General features: G+C 48.8%; 2 protein-coding genes across 5 annotated transcripts; one reads left to right on the forward strand and one right to left on the reverse strand.

Moving 5' to 3' along the window:
* The first annotated feature begins 346 nt into the window (after nucleotides 1-346).
* On the forward strand, nucleotides 347-5,207 carry ephx2 (epoxide hydrolase 2, cytoplasmic). 3 transcript variants are annotated; one of them, XM_040175386.2, is made up of 18 exons: nucleotides 347-564; nucleotides 645-723; nucleotides 798-960; nucleotides 1,060-1,250; nucleotides 1,332-1,454; nucleotides 1,540-1,611; nucleotides 1,894-1,989; nucleotides 2,065-2,143; nucleotides 2,218-2,252; nucleotides 2,380-2,406; nucleotides 2,535-2,620; nucleotides 2,764-2,875; nucleotides 3,988-4,062; nucleotides 4,140-4,182; nucleotides 4,259-4,361; nucleotides 4,567-4,636; nucleotides 4,825-4,905; nucleotides 4,988-5,207. In XM_040175386.2, exons 1-18 carry the CDS (start codon nucleotides 461-463, stop codon nucleotides 5,132-5,134), a joined length of 1,686 nt encoding a protein of 561 aa, XP_040031320.2. In that variant the 5' UTR covers nucleotides 347-460; the 3' UTR covers nucleotides 5,135-5,207. The 3 variants fall into 3 exon arrangements, with proteins under 3 accessions (XP_040031320.2, XP_077960142.1, XP_077960134.1); XM_078104016.1 differs by lacking the exons at nucleotides 4,140-4,182; nucleotides 4,259-4,361; nucleotides 4,567-4,636; nucleotides 4,825-4,905; nucleotides 4,988-5,207 and adding an exon at nucleotides 2,998-3,755 and having other exon boundaries at nucleotides 374-564; nucleotides 3,918-4,048; XM_078104008.1 differs by lacking the exons at nucleotides 3,988-4,062; nucleotides 4,140-4,182; nucleotides 4,259-4,361; ... (1 more) ...; nucleotides 4,825-4,905; nucleotides 4,988-5,207 and adding an exon at nucleotides 2,998-3,981 and having other exon boundaries at nucleotides 374-564.
* A 4,433-nt stretch (nucleotides 5,208-9,640) lies between these two features.
* On the reverse strand, nucleotides 9,641-17,001 carry LOC120825702 (uncharacterized). 2 transcript variants are annotated; one of them, XM_078104036.1, is made up of 19 exons: nucleotides 16,506-17,001; nucleotides 16,000-16,066; nucleotides 15,731-15,852; nucleotides 15,070-15,285; nucleotides 14,837-14,914; nucleotides 14,374-14,467; nucleotides 14,113-14,233; nucleotides 13,689-13,929; nucleotides 13,235-13,379; nucleotides 13,044-13,134; nucleotides 12,882-12,944; nucleotides 12,529-12,728; nucleotides 11,978-12,109; nucleotides 11,626-11,813; nucleotides 11,304-11,458; nucleotides 10,952-11,197; nucleotides 10,713-10,875; nucleotides 10,294-10,418; nucleotides 9,641-10,112 (listed from the first exon to the last, which is right to left on the reverse strand). In XM_078104036.1, the coding sequence occupies exons 2-18, from the start codon at nucleotides 16,031-16,033 to the stop codon at nucleotides 10,323-10,325; spliced, it is 2,385 nt and encodes a 794-aa protein (XP_077960162.1). In that variant the 5' UTR covers nucleotides 16,034-16,066; nucleotides 16,506-17,001; the 3' UTR covers nucleotides 9,641-10,112; nucleotides 10,294-10,322. The 2 variants fall into 2 exon arrangements, with proteins under 2 accessions (XP_077960162.1, XP_077960155.1); XM_078104029.1 differs by having other exon boundaries at nucleotides 16,000-16,253; nucleotides 16,506-16,788.
* Nucleotides 17,002-19,650: the final 2,649 nt, after the last annotated feature.

Here is a 19,650-nt window from a genome sequence, read left to right on the forward strand (position 1 = left end):
TGCTGGGCGCCAGAGGCGGTGCAGCTGCTTCCCGTAAACACCGGACCAAAGCTCTTAGGTCTGCGTATCTACTGTTATAAACGAGCCTTTAGTTGTCTCCAGAAAACCTTTACACAATGTCCCACCGAGAGGCTCTTGTAGAACGGTGGAGATATTTATTCCTGCGTCGTCTTCACTGCTCCTCAGACTGAAAATACCGTCTGTGGCCTTGATGTGAACGAGAATGGATTCAGCAAACAACCTGAATCCATCAAACATTGAAGGAGGCGTTTCCCCCCACAAGCATTCGTTGCGTCAGTGACGAGATGGCGACGCGCCCGTACACGCAAGAGGAGCCCCTTTGTCCCAGATCCCGCCCACAGCCCGCGGGTAACACGTGGGGAGAGTCGGTCAGGGGGGCAAAGTCTTCCCTCAGCAACAGAGACCACACAGAGGCACAAGTTTTCCTGCTATTCCAGAGATGTCTGAGAAGAAAGCCGTGCTGTTCAACTTCTGGGGAGTGGTGGCCTCGTCCAGACCTCGTGCACTCCTGCAGGAGCTGGAGGAGCTGCACCAGCTGCCGGGGTAAGAGGCGACTAAGAGCTCGTAATACAGTCCTGGTACAAACGTCTTTGTGGCCTTCTAAAAATGTCCTCGGCTCCCAGAGGCTTCCTGTCCGAAGTGGCGTCCCGGATGGACGGCGCCATGAGCCGGGCGGAGAGGGGCCAGGTGACCTTTTCTCAGGTGGGTGACGTCGCGAATCACCTGCACTCACTGATGGTGGAGGAGTATTTTACGGCCTGCGTGTGTTTGCGCAGATGATCCCAGCCTTCGAGGCGGAGTGTGCGGAGGAGGCCGGGGTCAGAGGTGTGACGCTGCCCTCTGATTGGTCAGCTAGAGGCCTGCTGGAGGAGCTCAGAGAGGCCATGATGGACGTCCAACCGGCCGTGATGAAGACAGCTGTCCGCCTGCGTCACAGTGGTACAAACGTGAACCAGTCAGCATTCTCTCTGGTGACCACCGGGGGGCGACTCCTCTGGTCCTACAGAAGTCTATGAGAACCTTCCTTCCCTCCACCAGGGTTACTGACGGCGGTCCTGGCCAATCACTGGCTGGATGACGTCGCCGCTGGAGGCTGTCCGGCCCGCCTCCTGTCTCTGCTCGGCGCCCACTTTGACCTGGTCCTCCAGTCCTGTCGCTCAGGCCACAGGGTCCCAGAGCCTGCCATGTTCCGCTCCGCGCTGCAGCAGCTGGGAGTGACGTCACAACAGGTGGACTTGTGGGCAACGCGTCTTAGCAGTAGCAAATGGCCGAAGTGACTCAGCTGGGTCGTCCCGTGGCTCTCGTTGCAGGCCCTGTGGATGGATGCGGACGAGGAAGGCGTGAAGGCCGCGGAGGGAGTCGGGATGACCGCCGTCTTGGTGGAAGACCTGGACGAGGCTTTGAAGGAACTGGCCAACTTCACCGGAGTTCAGGTGAGGAGCGCAACTCTTTGATCTCACGACAACACAACTTTGATGAGAGGGAATAGAAGTCATCCCGCGTGCTGGTGTGTTTCAGGCTGTTGGAGCAGAGACTCCGCCCCCCCCCTGCAGCCCTGATGACGTGGCACATGGATACGTCACCATCAGGGTAACGCACCACCGGAGACACAGCAGTGTGTCCAATGCAAAAGTACCAGAATGTTCTGCTGCCTCCGGATTTATCAAGCAGCTCTTAGCCAGTAGACCCAACAGGGTCAAAGGTCAAGGTGGCATAATACGAGGTAACAGTCGATACGTTGAACAGGAAGCTGCAGAATGCGCTGAAGTAATAACAAGAAGACGTAGGACATAAGGACATACATGAATGATAAAAGGATCAATACGTGAATGAAATCCAGTTAGGGAATAACGCCGAGTGTCTCTCCCTCAGCCCGGAGTGAGGACTCACTACGTGGAGATGGGCTCGGGTCCACCGGTGGTTCTGTGTCACGGCTTCCCTGAGAGCTGGTACTCCTGGAGGTACCAGGTAACACGCCTTCTCCGTACAATGCCTGTGCTCATTGTGTGTGACCCCTGACCCCTGACCCCTGGCTCCTGGCAGATCCCGGCCGTGGCTGCAGCAGGGTTCAGGGTGCTGGCTCTGGACATGAAGGGATACGGAGGCTCCACGGCGCCACCTGGTGAGCCTCCACCTGCATAAATGCATATGTGTAGGTACGTTCCTCGTTGATGGTGGCCTGTCCTCCTCCCGCAGACATCGAGGAGTATTCTCAGCAGCAGCTCTGCAAGGTGCAGCACTCACAAATATAAGTACACAAATATTTAAAGAAACTCACCGGTCAACCATCGGGTGACGTTGTACATCAGGTTATTAAAGTTGTACTTATATGTATATAATGTAAATGTTTTCCTGCAGGATTTAATCATATTTCTGGATAAAATGGTGAGTATCCAACCCACTTATTAATGCATACAAAATAATGATTAGTACTACCTTATACACAGTAACGTATGAGCCGGTAGTACTTCTCTTACTTGTATTTGTACTCCATGTTGTGTGTTGTTTTACAGGCGATACCTCAGGTCACCCTGGTGGGTCACGACTGGGGCGGCGTCCTGGTCTGGACCATGGCTCAGTATTTCCCTGAGAGAGTCAGGTACACACAGTCAGTTTACACGTATACATGTGTGTGTATGTACATCAGTGTAGTGCAGCGTGTGTGTGTGTGTGTGTGTGTGTGTGTGTGTGTGTGTGTGTGTGTGTGTGTGTGTGTGTGTGTGTGTGTGTGTGTGTGTGTAGGGCTGCAGCCTCTCTGAACACTCCTCTGTTCCCCGCGGATCCGTCTGTGAGTCCTGCAGAGAAGCTGAAGACGATTCCCATCTTCGACTACCAGCTGTACTTCCAGAAGCCCGTGAGTGTACTTCTACTGCCTTCTACTGCTCTGCACCTCAGAGGTACTTCTACTGCACTGCACCTCAGAGGTACTTCTACTGCACTGTACCTCAGAGGTACTTCTGCTGCACTACACCTCAGAGGTACTTCTACTGCACTACACCTCAGAGGTACTTCTGCTGCACTGCACCTCAGAGGTACTTCTACTGCACTACACCTCAGAGGTACTTGTGGAGGTACTTCTACTGCCTTCTACTGCACTACACCTCAGAGGTACTTCTACTGCACTGCACCTCAGAGGTACTTCTACTGCACTACACCTCAGAGGTACTTCTACTGCTCTGCACCTCAGAGGTACTTCTGCTGCACTACACCTCAGAGGTACTTCTACTGCAATACACATCAGAGGTACTTCTACTGCACTGCACCTCAGAGGTACTTGTGGAGGTACTTCTACTGCCTTCTACTGCACTACACCTCAGAGGTACTTCTACTGCACTGCACCTCAGAGGTACTTCTACTGCTCTGCACCTCAGAGGTACTTCTACTGCACTACACCTCAGAGGTACTTCTGCTGCACTACACCTCAGAGGTACTTCTGCTGCACTGCACCTCAGAGGTACTTCTACTGCACTACACCTCAGAGGTACTTGTGGAGGTACTTCTACTGCCTTCTACTGCACTACACCTCAGAGGTACTTCTACTGCACTGCACCTCAGAGGTACTTCTACTGCACTACACCTCAGAGGTACTTCTACTGCTCTGCACCTCAGAGGTACTTCTGCTGCACTACACCTCAGAGGTACTTCTACTGCAATACACATCAGAGGTACTTCTACTGCACTGCACCTCAGAGGTACTTGTGGAGGTACTTCTACTGCCTTCTACTGCACTACACCTCAGAGGTACTTCTACTGCACTGCACCTCAGAGGTACTTCTACTGCTCTGCACCTCAGAGGTACTTCTACTGCACTACACCTCAGAGGTACTTCTGCTGCACTGCACCTCAGAGGTACTTCTGCTGCACTGCACCTCAGAGGTACTTCTGCTGCACTACACCTCAGAGTACTTGGTAGTGGCTGTCTAGTGTCCTGCGCTTTAGAGGTACTTGTAGTACTTTGTGTCTCAGGGCGTAGCTGAGGCCGAGCTGGAGAAAGACCTGGAGAGGACCTTCAACATCATGTTTGTCAGCAGTGCTGAAGTGGTGAGGACAAACACAGACGCACGCACACGCGGCAGTAACATGCTAATCACACTAACCACCGAGTGTCTGTCCCTCAGGGGCAGCGTCCCGCTCTCAGCACCGCGGGGGTCTGCGCCCGAGGTGAGAAGCTCCTCCACTGCACACTGAGTGTGTGTCTCTATGTGTGTCCCTGTGTGTGAGTGTCTGTGTGTTGCAGGTGGTCTCTTTGTGGGTCTGCCGGAGCAGATTCCCCGCGGCTGCATGCTGACGGAGGCCGACCTGCGTTACTACGTCAGCCAGTACCGAGAGCGAGGCTTCAGGTCCCAAAAACTGATGGCACACACACACACACACACACACACACACACACACACACACACACACACACACACACACACACACACACACACACACACACACACACACACACACACACACAGCGATTGATAACCCACAACGTGAAGACAGCAGGACTTTAAGGAACATTCAGTCACACGGTGTCAATCTATTGATTATTGATCGCAGGCGCCCGCTGAACTGGTACCGCAACGGGGAGGAGAACTGGAGGTGGATGTGCTCCCGCCCCCCCGGAAAGGTTACATACACACACGCACACAGACACACACAGACCAACGAGGCGTTTAATATGTAGACACAGGGAAATATATGCAAATGGAAAATTAAATGGTGCATTTGTAAGGGAACTACTTTGCGTGGCGTATTAATCCGTGTGTGTGTGTGTGTGTGTGTGTGTGTGTGTGTGTGTGTGTGTGTGCGTGTTAGATGCTCATGCCGGCGCTGATGGTGACCGCGGGTAAAGACCAGGTGCTGCTGCCGGCCTTCTCCAAGGGGATGGAGGACCTGGTGAGGAAACAACGCACAACGACACAAGCGCCCCAGTGTGATGCATTGTGGGAAACCAATGAGTGGCGCCTGTGATCCTCAGATCCCGCACCTGAGCAGAGGACACATCGAGGACTGCGGGCACTGGACCCAGATGGAGAGGCCGGCGGAGACCAACGGCATCCTGATCTCGTGGCTCCAAGAGACGCTGAAGGGGGGCGGAGGCGTTTTCATGGCGCCCAAACTGTGAGGGAGGGGGGCACGCGGCATGATGACACCAAGGACATATTAAGTAAAAATAAATCAGAACAGAGTGACAAAAAGTGTGATTAATTATTATTATTCAGCGGTTTATCAAAGATCAACTTCTTATCCGACACCGTCTTTATGTACCGTACTGTGTAAGAAGCTACATGTATGTTATGTGTTGTTCATGCTGTGAGCGCCCGACCTCGCGGGGTGGGCTGAGGGGTCCCAGGGGAGAAGAGAGGCGGACGACAAGCGGGGTTACGGTGGAATTAACCACGGTTTATTATCAAATAATGCAAAGGGGAGAAGGGGGAAGAAGGGTGAGAAAACGATAACTCAAGTTCTTCACCGGGGTGGCCAGGACATCGCCGGGTTCCTCCTGGTGCAGAAGAGAGAGCGTATATTTAGTTAGACTCAGAGGATCCAGCTCCTCGTCTCCTCTCTCCTCAGAACAACAATGAGGAGCTTTCTTAAGCCCAGTTAATGCTTCTGCGTTTTCAGAGCGACGCAGACGCGAGCCCCCCATGCGTGTCCCTTTCGTGCCTTTTCACACCTCCTTGCGTCCTTGCGTGTGTTGAGACATTTTTCTGCAGCGCACCAGGCTGCGATTGGTCCGCTGACTACGTCCTTTACGGAGTCTCACATTTCCGCTTTCATAGCCCGATGCCGCCATTATTAAAACGAAGAATGTTTACGAGAGAACGGATCAGATTTAAGAACTTTTGTCAGAAGAAATGCGTAAATATGAGCGCTTATACAAGCCGTCTTTGGCAGGTTGAATTTCTTCAGCTGCCTCAGGAAGAACAACCTCTGCTGAGCCTTCTTGGTGATGGAGCTGATGTTCAGCTCCCACTTGAGCCGCAGGGGGTTGTGAGGGTTTTCAGGTGGGACAGAACCAGCCGTTCAAAAGACTTCATGTCTACAGAGGTCAGGGTAGCGGGCCTGTAGTCATTAAGTCCTGTGATCCTGGGCTTCTTGGGAACAGGAATGATGGTGGAGGTCGGCTTGTAGTTTGTGAGGTGTTTAAGGCCTCTCCAAACCGAAGCAGAGTCACTTGCTGGGAACTGTTGTTGGAGTTTCTCCAGAGTACAGTCGTTTAGCATCTCTCGCCGCCTTGCTGAACCTGTATATTGACGTCTTTGTCCCCACTCCTAAATGCCTGATCCTTCTGCAGTCGTAGTTTTCTGAGTTCCGCTGTGAACCAGGGTTTGTTGTTGTTGTTATAACTCACCCTGGTGCATGCTGGTACACAGCTGTAGGAACAACTCTTCCTCTTTAAGATAAGACAGTGCCTCACCAGCAGGTGCCTTGTAGGTAAGGAGAAGTACCTTCAATTCTATTCTTGCATGCTGCATTCTGAATCAACTGGAGAGGCTTAAGAGATTAACAAACATATGTTTAATAACATATATATATAACATATATATCTGATAACAAAGAATTACAGTAATCCAGTCTAGAAGTGACAAACGCATGAACTCATTTTTCTGCATCACTTTGAGACAGGAAGTTCCTGATTTTCGATATATTCTGTAGATGAAAAAAGGCAGTCCTTGAAGTCTTCTTTATATGAGAGTTGAAGGTCATATCCTGGTCAAAGGGAACTCCAAGATTCTTGACGGTGCTGCTGGGTACCAGAGACATTCCATCCATAAAAACTGTATCACGTGACAGCTGGCTTCGAAGGCGCTCTGGGCCTATCAGGATAACTTTTTCAGGACGTTGGAGTTCATCCAAGTTTTGATATCTCCAAGACATTTTTGAAGTCTAACTAGCTGGTCGGTCTCTTTCGGTTTGATCGACAGATACAGTTGTGTATCGTCTGCATAACAATGGAAGTTAATGCGGTGTTTCCTGATAAGATCGCCCAAAGGAAGCATATAGAGGGTAAATAGAATGGGTCCAAGTACAGAACCTTGTGGGACTCCTGACCAACTGTAGCCGACCAAAGTCTTGTTCATTCCCAACGGACCAAAATAAAGAAGGCGGGGCAAGGAAGGCTGAGAGATTGGACACACCTGCAGTTGAAAAAAACAATCAACTGACAGAGGCTGGATGGCAGAGGTGAGAGGAGTGAGAGACAAAGGGACAAACAAAACCTAGGAGATCACTGGTTGCTTGACCTCGGGTGTCCTACGAGACACACACAAAAAGACCTGCTCGACACCAGAGGAAGGGAACCGGCTGGAGAGACCTTTTGGACCTCCCTGGACTCCGGCGAGCCGTTGTCGATCAGGACAGATAAGTCCCCGCAGAAACACCTCTCCTGACTTCTCCGGATGATCCGACTCACAATCAGCAGCCCACACGCCACCCAACACACACCGACCACGCAGTCTGCTTTAACACAAAAGTGACATCATTGGGACTCCGTAGCTGAAACATCAACGGACTTTCCACGTGATTATTTGTTGTGCTTAAACATGTGTTTAAATTGAACTGCGGTGCATTTATGTTTTGATTATATGCTTTACGTTTGAATACACGTTTCCCATGAGTCGATGGGCTTCCTGGTTTGTCTTTGATGTAGTGTTTGATTTAATTTACATTTTTGCAGAGGGGGTACCCAGCTGGTCGGGTACATTATTGCGCTTTGTTCGGAGGATTACTTGGATAACTAAATATGACAGGGAATAATCTGGGTTATTTGTCTGTCTGGCGACCAACGTATCATTCAGATTAAAGACACACCCCTACGCTACACAACATTGGTCTTCGAGGATTCACTGCTTACAAGCACAAACTGGGATCGATCTGATAAACAGGGTTTAAACCAGCTGAGTGCAGTTCCTTTGATATCAATCAAATGTTCTAGTCTCTGCAGGATACAATGATCTATGGTGTCAAATGAGGCACTGAGGTCCAGCAAGACAAGAACAGAGATGAGTCCTTGGTCCGATGCCAATAGAAGAATTCGTAATTTTTCACCAGTGCTGTTTCTGTACTGTGATGCACTCAGATTCTGACTGGAAATCCTCCAACAAAGCATTGTTTTGTAGAAAGTCACATAAATGATTTGCGACGGATTTCTCAAGGATCTTAGAGAGGAAGGGAAGATTAGAGATAGTCTGTAGTTAGCCAACACCTCTGGAGCAAGAGTAGGTTTCTTAAGAAGGGGTTTAATTACAGCTACCTTGAAGGACTGTGGTACATGTCCTGTCAAGAAAGACAGATTCATAATATCTAATAAGGATGTGCTAACTAAAGGAAAAACTTCCTTAAGCAGCTTGGTCAGAATCGGATCCAAGAGACAAGTAGACGATTTAGACTTGTCCATTTTAAGAACCAAACTCTGAACTATGAAGATTCAGATAGAAATTCTGAATAAGGTTCTGGGGCCCTGTATACTCTTATAAATTATTTTCCAGGTCGGTTGACTCAAAGACTGAAAACCAGGCTTTCAAATGAGTTATAATCCACCTTAGGTTTAAAGTTTATTAAAAGGCAGGAGTCATAAATAGCTGCCACCCCCCCCCCCCCCCTCGGCCTGTGCCTCGGGGAATATGAGTATTAACATGACTCGGAGGAGTCGCTTCATTTAAACAGAAATATTCCCCATTCAACAACCACGTTTCAGTAAGACAAAATATATCGACATGGTGATCTGATATTAGTTCATTTACTAAAACGGCTTTAGATGAAAAGATCAAAAGTCCCCCTTTAATTCTCCTATTTTGTTGCACTATTGCTACATTAGTTTGAACTTGAAGTTATTTACTACAACTCCTGGGTTGTTTACCTCTAACTTAGATAAGTGTGTCCGTGGGGCAGACGAGGTCTCTATAGGGTTCATTATGCTGAGTGACTGCGACTCTGCTCCCTGGTCTGAACTCTGGGTCATGGATTAAGTCCACTAAGAAACTGGGTCAGGTTCTTAGAAAGAAGTTCAGCTCCGTCCAAAGTGGGATGGATGCCGTCCCTCCTAATCAGACCAGGCTCTCCCCAAAGCGTCTTCCAGTGATCAATGAAGCCCACATTATTTACTGGGCACCACCTCGACAACCAGCAGCAGAATGACGACATGCGGCTATACATGACGTCACTGGCCAGAGAAAACTACGGTGTCCGACATTGTTTTAGCGTGTGTACACACCGATTCCACATTAACTTTAGTGACCTCCGAGCAGCGTAATCGGGAGTCATTACCGCCGACATGTATTACAATCTTACTGTATTCACGTTTATCCTTAGCCAGCAGTTTGAGATGAGACTCAATGTCGCTCTGGTCCCCGGTTCACACGTAACTATGGTCCCTGGTTTCTCTTCACGTTCCTCAGAGTGGAGCTACCGATCACCACAGCTTCTCAGTGTGTGGCCGAGTGGGGAGAAGCGGTTTGAAACGTGAAGTGGTTGGTGGTTCACTGTGTGCTTCCACTTGGACTTCTGATTACTCAGTCACGCAGCCTCCCGGCCGCTCGGGGTTCCCTCACGTATTTACATGGATAACTTTGGATTTAGAGGCCTCAGAGTTTAAAAATAAAAGATGAAATAACCATTGACACTCACGTTGGTTTTCTCCCTTTATTATATTTTTGGTATTTTCTTTTGCTCATAGTAATAACATAATAGTACAACAGCATGTCCTTGTGTAATAACAGTTTACAGTTCTTTGCTTCCACTTGTACTTTTCTCATCTCATGTCACTAAAACACAGACTCTGTTGCTGCTTCCACCAGGTATCATTCAGACTTTGCACGTTTAAAGAAGTGATTCAATATATATTTAAAGTACCAGACCCTTAAAACCCTCTTTGATTAGTTTTTTTATTCTATTTTCTATCATTTATTTCACTAGAGATTCTGATAAATCTCATAATAATTAGCAAGAATCATTGGATATATAAAGAAGTAATAAATGCTTCATCCCAGGTGACCAAATGAAGACCTGCCAGCATTGTTTCACAGCAGCAACATCTTCAAACATCTGTTGAAGAGCCGTGAGGTTCGAGGCTGGTTGTTGGAGCTTCAATGAGGAATCAGCTGAGAAGACAAGCGGACGTCACTGATGAGTCATGACTTCTACTTTGTCTCTGATGAAGGGCAACTATGAAATACCTAAGAGTCAGATGACATTCCTGCTCCTGAGAGGATGAACCCTCTGACCTTTACACTGGTGCGTGTAGCAATTCATGTTTTCAATCCAAATGAACGTCATACATACCAGGTCAAAGGTCAGAAGGGCAGCGGTCTTTAATTACTCCAGGCCATAGTGATGAGGGCTGGGTTTCCCTCTGCAGTCTTGGACCTGGAGGATCTGCGCCTCCTCTTACTGCTTCCAGGGCAGGTCTGTGGGACAGGCAGCGTGTTCAGGGTTAGACTGCAGCCCGTGTGGGCTCCACGGAGGTCCACACTACAGAAGCCCTTTGTCTGCTCATGTTGTTAAAGTAGACATTTGTTCAGGAGGGAGAGACTGTGAGCAGGTTCAATTATGCCAAACGTGATGTGAAGAACTCGGCTCAGCCGACTATAACAGAGCTGCTGACATATTAATGCATGAGTGATAACTCTCCTTCAGCAGGAGAGGAACCACACAGGAGCATCACTAGTTGGTGAAGCAGCCTCTTCTCTGCTCCTGCTTACCGGAGCACAGCTTTTGCCCTCTTTGGGGCACAGCTCCACTTTGCAGTGCAGGTAGATTGCAGATGTTTCTCCAGAGAACTGGAACACGTTGAAAGAGAAGACGTTGGAGGTTCCCAGTCCGTTTCCCTCCACCATCACCGTCTGGTCGGCCTTGTTGGGGCATCTGCTCAGAAACAGGAAATCAGGTGAGTTCACCTGCTGCGGATCCTTGAAGCCGCAGACAAAGAGTTCTTTCTCACCCGGTGATGACGAGGTCGTATCGCGGGCTGCTGTCGGTGGACGGCTGGGTGGTGGCCCAGCAGGAGTCGGTCACTATGGCGACCAGGTCGCCGTCCAGCCCCTCCGTCTTCAGCTGCAGCCACACCTTCTGGTTCAGCTGGATCTCGGTGCTCGACTCCACGCGGTTCTGGAGTCCGCCGTCGGTGTAGGCGGCCATCGTCAGAGTGTAGTTCCAAGCTCCGGATACGATCTGCAGTACCACAGAGCTGCAGAGCGTACGCACACACACACACACACACAAACTTCAGCTTCCTCAAACAACAACAGGCTGCAGGCTGACGAGCAGGTGGAGCTCAGCCGTCCTCCACTCACCTGTCTTTGATCCTGAAGGACAGGCTCTGGACGTCTGGCTTTGCGTAGAAGCAGGAGAAGTCGATCTGGACTTGGTCTCGGCGGGTGATGACGCCGTTCTGAGAGCCGTTCCCCGTCGTGATGGTGTTCTTGTAGAGGATTTGGCTGTTGTTCATCTATGTTGAGACGGGAACACGAGGCACCGTCACCTCAGAGGAAGTAACTTGTTCACCTGTTTGTGTGCTGGTTGTGTAAACACAGTCTGCCACACATTCATGGCAACAACACACTTGGTGAAGGAGACCAACTAGAGGAGGGCAACCAACTAGAGGAGGGCACCCACCGAAACCTCCGCCCCACAGGTGTCGCTGCTGTCGAAGCTGAACTCCACCATGTGGGTGCGTTGGTCCACGTGACCTTTGCAGTCGGGGTCAATGAGGTGGAGGGCGGAGGAGTCGATGCCTCGGTCCTGCAGCAGACATCCGGCCAGAGTCACAGTGGCAGAGTTCTGCGTGCAGACTGTCGGCTCGCCTGAAAGCCCAACAGCACAATCCCGTAAAGTACCAACACCTCAGTGGGGAGGGGTCAGCAGTGGAGGAGTTGGACTAATAAGAGCTAGTTTTATCTATCACAGAGGTAGAGACACGTCCACTTTAAATCCTCCACTTGCTGCAGCGTGTGATGTTTGACTGTACCTAAAGCGTTGGTCGGGTTGAACTTGGAGGCAAACAAGGCCCGACAGAAGCAGCTGGCTTCACCGAGGCGCTCTCCACAGAACTCGTGCTCACTGCAGTACTGGTCCAGACAGGAGGGCTGAGGGACAGCAGCTACACAGACACATGGACACATGAGCTCAGATCAGACCAAACAGCAGCAAATAACATCCTCCAACATGTAGTCTCCACAAATACTCCACTGGTCCTGGAACAGTTCTACATTTTCAGGTACCTTCGTAAAGCTGCTTTCATGTACTCGCCTCACTTCCACTTTTATTGGGCAGTATTTATTTAGAAAGACTGTTACTTCTCAGACAGAGATGATACACAAGTTAGCAATACTACTGATCAAATAGATCTAAATGTAAAGAATACTTTACATATACATTAGTTGTACTTGAGGTATCTTTGAGTACTCATCTACAGAAGTACCATTTCATTATTATTGTTATTAAAAGGAAGAAGCCTCAAACGTGTAACTGAAGGAGCTAAACCTCCACCAAGCAGCAGAAAGTGGAGGAGCATCTTACGGCATTGGACCGTTGACCTCCAGTCGCCCAGTGGGATGTCTCTCAGGCTGCAGGACTCGGCGTAGGCCTCCAGAAACTGGCAGTCGAGACCGTCCACCGCCGGGTAGTTGCACAAAGAGTTGTTGCAGGCGGCCACGTAGGAGTCCGTGTCCACGTGTTGGTGACAAGCATCGAAGGGGGGCTGATTCAGGAGCTCACAGCTGATCCAGCCATGCAGAGAGGAGGAACCAGAGGACAGTCCCATGAAACCCTCCCTGGTCACATGACAGCGTGGTGGCACATAGAAAGGTACCATGCAGAGGACTCCATGCTGTCTGAAGGGGGGTCTGCTGGTTAGAAGGGTCACTTCTTACCGGTCAGCTGAGCGGCTGCAGGTGATGGAACTGTCGGTGGTGTCGGTGTGCAGAGTGTCGCAGCTAGGGGGGGGACAAGCAGCCCGTCACACGAGATCCAGACACCACATCAGCCAATAAGAAGGACCATCAGTCAGCGCATCAAGTTAAGACTGTACGTACCCAGCCGAGGAGATCCGTTCAGCATCCAAGGTGGTGGTCCAGCTTTCATTAGTAGGGTTACCACACAAACCCTCTAAGGAGACCTTTGGTCCTGTTTGATATCAGGAGACAATTGGAGGCAAACCAATGACCTTTGACTCTAACAAGCACAGATTTATTCTGACACTGGGTCCAGATTGAGGGTCCTGTACCTGACACGTGTGCCGTGTTGCCATCAAACACGACCGTCATCTTGGAGGAGGGCAGCTTGGCGGTCACTCCAGTCTGGTCCTTGGAGAGCTCCACGCCGTGGACCAGCTGAGCCGTGGTGTTGAGATCCAGGATCTGGTCACCGACCTACATCCCAGCAGAGAGGAAGCATGAAGGAACCACCGGCTTAAAGGTCCCATCTAATATTCTCTCTGCATATGAGAGGGGCTGAAGTCAGGACCACGTGACAGCTTTCATAACCAGTTACTTCAGATGGAGATTATGGGATCCAATTAAACATGATGAGTTACTATGGATCCAGTGAGAAGAAGTCAGTGTCTGACCCCTTAAAGCTGTGAAATACATCACAAAGTACCTCCTGGCTCATAATGACCTTCAGAGATGAATCAAACCCCCCATGAACACACGGTGTTCAGATGGATCGTAGCAGCTCACCCGGACTCTTCCACCTTGTTCCAGGTGAATGTCTCCAGCTGTCTGACTTATTGTCAAGTAGTCCAAGAAGGACACATCTGTACGGCGTCGCTCACGGAACCCCCCGATGAGTTGCACACCAGGTCCTCCTTGAGGCTTCATCAGAGCGTATTCACAGCGATCCTCCACCGAGTGGACCTCGCCGTGGAAATCGATGAGGGTGGAGCCAGTCACAGTGCACACAGAGGGGGGGGGTTTACACCTGATGGAGATGCAGAGACACAGGTTGAACCGTCAAAGACACGGAGACATTTAACCAGGACGTCTTCATCTCCTCCACAAGTCTGAGAGGCTTCAGGTGTCTTTCAGTCCACGTGGAGCACTTCATTTAAATCAGTCAAACCTTCATTCACACTTCATACAAATATAAAAAGAACATATTTACGTGTTGTTGCCGAGGCAAACGTCTCCGGGTTCACATGAACTGAGGACTGCAGACGTACTACAGAGTAAAGTGGAACAGTTCTCTGGGTCCGATATCTTCTCACCGTATCGTAAAGGGACACCTGGGAGGGGACAGGAGGTTTGAGAAGGAGTTTGATACGAGCTTTAAGAGACAGAAATAACTGACATGTTAAGAGATCACATTTATCAGAGGAGCCCTGAAGAGCCCCCCTCCCTTTATATGGAGACCTGATTGGCTCACCTGAGTGCCTGCAGGAGCTCACATCAAAGATCAATAATCTGTCTCTAATAGTCCATGAATCCACAGTCAGGGTCCCGACCTTCGCAGTCAGCAACTAGAAGGACATGTGACACATCAAGGTTAAACTGTGGGACTGAGGGACCAGTCTAGAACATGGATCTCCTTCCTGACATTCATCTTCAACTTCAGGACATTTCAGTGGAGACCTCAGCATCACATGACCAGACGTCACCCTTTGACCCCCACTAGAACTACTAAAGATCTTTATTCTAATAAGCTGTGCTCATAGTGACCCAGTTCGTCCCTCTAATGAATTACTAATCGATTCAAGAAGAAAGAAAATACGTTTTAACAATTCACAAGTAGCTGGAAGACGTTTCAGAGAAACACAAGTGAATACCTTAATACGTTTCAGTAAAACACATCAGAACATTCACAAGTTTGTACAATGGTAGATACTTACAGCATCTGAGTCAAGTGCAGTCAAAATAATTACTGCCAAAGCTGTTTGTGGTCCAAAGCTGTAGATAGCAAACTCAACCTGAACAAAGAGAAGAAACAGAATATGAGCAAACATCTCCAAAACGATTCAGAACAAAACTATGGTTTGAAGTTCTCTTCATCAAACGAAGTATGAAAATGTTCAACATTAGAAAATACCATCAGAGTACAAACATGAAACGGATGATGACTCACCTTTCGCTTGGAATTGCTCATGAATTGAAAATACAACCAGCAAGTTGATGTTCCCTTTATGTTCGGCAGATTAAAATCAGATGCTGATTCTGTAACGGGAGAAACCTCCACTTCCACCGTGTCTGATCCCAACGCTTGATTCAGCGTCAGACAGTCTTGAGGTGGATCGTTGGCGCCGTCCATGAAACAAATTACCAAAGAATCCTTTAACCTCACCTGAAGACACAGAGACAGGTTCATCTGTTAATAAGTCAAAGCATCATTACCAGAGCTGCCAACTCTCACGCTTTCACCGTGTGACACACACGTTGCATGTTTTCACACGCACTCACGCCACACGCCAACTACAAAAATGAGTAGTACTTTTGTCCGAGCCGTGTTCCTCTGCAACGTCCCCGTCGGCCGTATTGTCTGCGATCTATTATTATTATTAATAATTTAATATAATAATGAATCACACAACAGACTTGTTTTATTACAAATAAACATCTGATCCCTTAGAAAACAACTGCACACCCTCATCAGGGTCACAGGCGTGATGACGAGAGGTGACATGTGACATGTGTCATGTGACAAGTGTCACAGTGTAATAACTGAATGTTGTTGTAGGTAAAGGAAGGTCTGTCAGATAACAGCAGTAAGAGGCTTTAGTTTTACTCACGTCCATCCATGAGAATGAGCGTCCATAGAAGGTGATGGGACACGAGCTGATGTCCACCACTCCACCAGAAATATCAATTGTTACTCGTTGAGATATGGAGACGTCCACCTGGCTGGCAGCAACTACAGCGGGAATGTGAAAGAACATCACATGTGAATTAATACGCTTCTCTCCTCACTCACTTCAGTCTGCAAAGATCAGTTTACTCTGAAATGGACTTCAAGTCGTTAAGATAAAGGTTGTAAAGTCCACTTCCAACGGCTGCTCACCTGCCAGAAGGAGGAGCAGAGCACCTGTCTTCATGGTGGAGAAGAGGCAGGAACAGGTGGAGAGACTCTTCATGTAGAGACAGGAGAAACACTCTTTAGTCCCTCCATCCACACAGTGTGAGGGACAGTGTGGAGGATCCTGCCTCTCAAAAGGCTCCTTGTTGTCTCTAAAGCCACCACATGGAGCCTGAGTGGACTCCTTAGAGGGAAGCTCCTTCACCGAGTTAGTACGAGTACAAAAGGCTCCATGTGAGCTGTTAGATGAGGCCCAGGACGGGATGAGGAAACACAAAGTATTACTGGTGCTGAAGGGTTCCTTCTATTTGGAGAGGAACACTCAAAGCTTCTGAGATCACACTGACTGGAGTTTACTCCACACGGGTGGAGCTAAACCACGGAACATTTGGTGCAGAATCAAGGAATTAAAAGATCCTAAATAATAACAGCGATGAGCATTTGGTCGATATGAAGTCGGGCAGAGAGGAAGAGGATGCAGCTGCTCTTACCTTGTGGAGGTCGGGTGGAGCAGCAGGGAGACGGAGCTCTGAAGATGGAGATCAGTGAAGTCTCTCAGGAAGATGTGCCTGCTGTGTCTCCGTCTCCGTCCTTTATACTGCTGCTTCTCTTCACGCCCAGAAGACCGATGTAACGTTGACATCAGAGCAGAGACGTGGGGTTACGGAGGTAAACCTGGATTCTATTGAACTGGTTCCTCAGCATTCTGTCCTGGTGGCTTTGGACAAAATGTTGGGTCTGTGACAAAAGACACAGAAGAGCACACAAGGAGAAAAGCACATACGTGAATGTGTGGTGATCAGGGTGTGTCGGTGTGATTGATCACGCCCAGAAGACTGATGTAACTTTGACATCAGAGCAGAGACGTGGGGTTACGCAGGTGAACCTGGATTCTATTGAACTGGTTCCTCAGCATTCTGTCCTGGTGGCCTTGGACCTGAGAGCATCAGGTGCTTCATAACAGGTCTGTGACAAATGACCTGTCAGACTCTCTCATAACTCTTAAATGGAAAGGACGTGTTGTTATTCTAAAGGAGGAACTAATTCAGGTGAAATGATTAAATGTGTAGTGGTCAGAGTGTCGGTGTGATTCAGGAATCAGGAAACCTTTATTACCAAAATATGTCAAACATACAATGAATTTGTCTTGGCGGTTGGTGCGCGACAGTAGACAGACAAGACAACAGTGCACAAGTAATAAAATAAAGTAAATTGAAATGCTAATGCAATGGGTTAGTAGAATAAGGCTATTGGTTAGTAGAATAAGGCTATGGGTTAGTAGAATAAGGCTATTGCTTAGTAGAATAAGGCTATGGGTTAGTAGAATAAGGCTATTGGTTAGTAGAATAAGGCTATGAGTTAGTATAAAACAAGGCAATACAGTAAAAAAGAAATTTAAATATTAAAAAAGTTACAAAAGAAAAAAAAAATCTCTATATATTAAGCATAAAGTGCACTAACGAACAAGTAACAAAGTGCCGAGTGACGACAAAGTGATGAATTGCATTTAAAGTGACATGTGCAGTGTGAAGGGGAGTGACCGGTGGGATGTTATAGTCAGTCAGTGGGGGACCGGCTCTGTTGATGAGAAGAAAGGGTTAGGGTTAGGGTTGGGTTAGGGTTAGGGTTAGGGGTGAAAGGGTTGGGACAGCGGTCCGAAGACCACTGTCGGTGCACGGTCCATCAAACCGGACAGGTCCCGCAGTCCCGAACATCCACGCAGCCTCCTGTTGTCCTCCGTCTCCAGCCTCCAGCTTTCTGTTATTAAACTGTTATTGATTTTGTAAACGTAAACACGAAGCCGTCACCTTCATCAGCAGCCGTCCGTGTTGCGGTTTAGCTGACGCTGCACCTGGACTGGTCTCAGCGGCGTGGCTCGGTTCGCAGGTCATCGCGTGTGCGTCGTCTCTCTCCTCTCCGGCCCCCTTGCTTCGATGTTATTGCATCATCATACGTCGTGCCGCGTTCGCGTTCGCCTCATGTTGTGCGTGATACGCCTCAATGTCTATGGACTCGCTAGCGGGCTGTGCTAGGATAGCCTCAGTTAGCTTATAGGCCCGCTTAGCATTAGCATTTAGCTCCAGCATGACTTAGCTTTTAGCAAAAAAAACGGAGAAAGGATTGTTCTTTGCCGTTTATTTTTCTTGAGTCCGACAAAACATGAGAATCGTCTTACTGTACATCCAACGTTTCGACCAGGTTTAGGTCTTCTTCAGGGACAATAAACAGCAGTTAGCGGCTACATAACGGGAGCCAAGGACGGGGAGATGTTACTCCACCAACAGTCCAGGAGAGAGAGAGAGAAGAAGAAGCGGAGCCAATGATAATACAGCTGGGTATGACGACATCCGGTCACCTTCCGGTGTCTCATCTAAAAACACACTGATAGATACAAACCACGGAAGAATGGGTCCATTGCCCTTCAATGTTGCCTTCAAGCATAAAGTCATCCCTATTGGCGTTATCAATACAGTGCATTATAATAATTATACATTTGTCATACCTTCACCAGAGTTGCAAACATTACTAGGAATCAAATTGTGCTTCATTTTGAGCTACGTCCTGTATATAAATATGCATAACATTCTGGGAGTTAACTTTGTCACTTAAATAATTGCAAACAGTATTGTACACACAGATGAAGAATCCTAATAGCAGGAATGCATATTAAAGTATGAAATAGTCCATGTTAGTGGATTGCAGGTGAGTCACTGTGGTTGTGATTAGGGCTTAAAACCTCTGTGGTTAGGCTTAGGGACAGGAACATCGGGGACCGCACAGACGTCCAGCGAAGACAGGACCCAGACCGGCGAGGCACTGGCTGGTTAGGGGTGAAAGGGTTGGGACAGCGGTCCGAAGACCACTGTCGGTGCACGGTCCATCAAACCGGACAGGTCCCGCAGTCCCGAACATCCACGCAGCCTCCTGTTGTCCTCCGTCTCCAGCCTCCAGCTTTCTGTTATTAAACTGTTATTGATTTTGTAAACGTAAACACGAAGCCGTCACCTTCATCAGCAGCCGTCCGTGTTGCGGTTTAGCTGACGCTGCACCTGGACTGGTCTCAGCGGCGTGGCTCGGTTCGCAGGTCATCGCGTGTGCGTCGTCTCTCTCCTCTCCGGCCCCCTTGCTTCGATGTTATTGCATCATCATACGTCGTGCCGCGTTCGCGTTCGCCTCATGTTGTGCGTGATACGCCTCAATGTCTATGGACTCGCTAGCGGGCTGTGCTAGGATAGCCTCAGTTAGCTTATAGGCCCGCTTAGCATTAGCATTTAGCTCCAGCATGACTTAGCTTTTAGCAAAAAAAACGGAGAAAGGATTGTTCTTTGCCGTTTATTTTTCTTGAGCCCGACAAAACATGAGAATCGTCTTACTGTACATCCAACGTTTCGACCAGGTTTAGGTCTTCTTCAGGGACAATAAACAGCAGTTAGCGGCTACATAACGGGAGCCAAGGACGGGGAGATGTTACTCCACCAACAGTCCAGGAGAGAGAGAGAGAAGAAGAAGCGGAGCCAATGATAATACAGCTGGGTATGACGACATCCGGTCACCTTCCGGTGTCTCATCTAAAAACACACTGATAGATACAAACCACGGAAGAATGGGTCCATTGCCCTTCAATGTTGCCTTCAA

The sequence above is a fragment of the Gasterosteus aculeatus genome, chromosome 1 (genome assembly GCF_964276395.1).
Source record: "Gasterosteus aculeatus chromosome 1, fGasAcu3.hap1.1, whole genome shotgun sequence".
Lineage (NCBI taxonomy): Eukaryota > Metazoa > Chordata > Actinopteri > Perciformes > Gasterosteidae > Gasterosteus > Gasterosteus aculeatus.

What these genes read in the sequence shown, in the direction of transcription:
- ephx2 (XM_078104008.1), top strand. Translation starts at nt 461, where the DNA reads ATGTCTGAGAAGAAAGCCGTGCTGTTCAACTTCTGGGGAGTGGTGGCC. An exon ending in TGTCCGCCTGCGTCACAGTG is followed by an intron (nt 961 to 1,059) that starts GTACAAACGTGA and finishes TCCCTCCACCAG; the next exon opens with GGTTACTGACGGCGGTCCTG. An exon ending in CCAACTTCACCGGAGTTCAG is followed by an intron (nt 1,455 to 1,539) that starts GTGAGGAGCGCA and finishes GGTGTGTTTCAG; the next exon opens with GCTGTTGGAGCAGAGACTCC.
- LOC120825702 (XM_078104029.1), bottom strand. Translation starts at nt 16,657, where the DNA reads ATGTCAACGTTACATCGGTCTTCTGGGCGTGAAGAGAAGCAGCAGTAT. An exon ending in CTCCACCCGACCTCCACAAG is followed by an intron (nt 16,254 to 16,505) that starts GTAAGAGCAGCT and finishes CTCATCTAACAG; the next exon opens with CTCACATGGAGCCTTTTGTA. An exon ending in CAACCCGACCAACGCTTTAG is followed by an intron (nt 11,814 to 11,977) that starts GTACAGTCAAAC and finishes TTGGGCTTTCAG; the next exon opens with GCGAGCCGACAGTCTGCACG.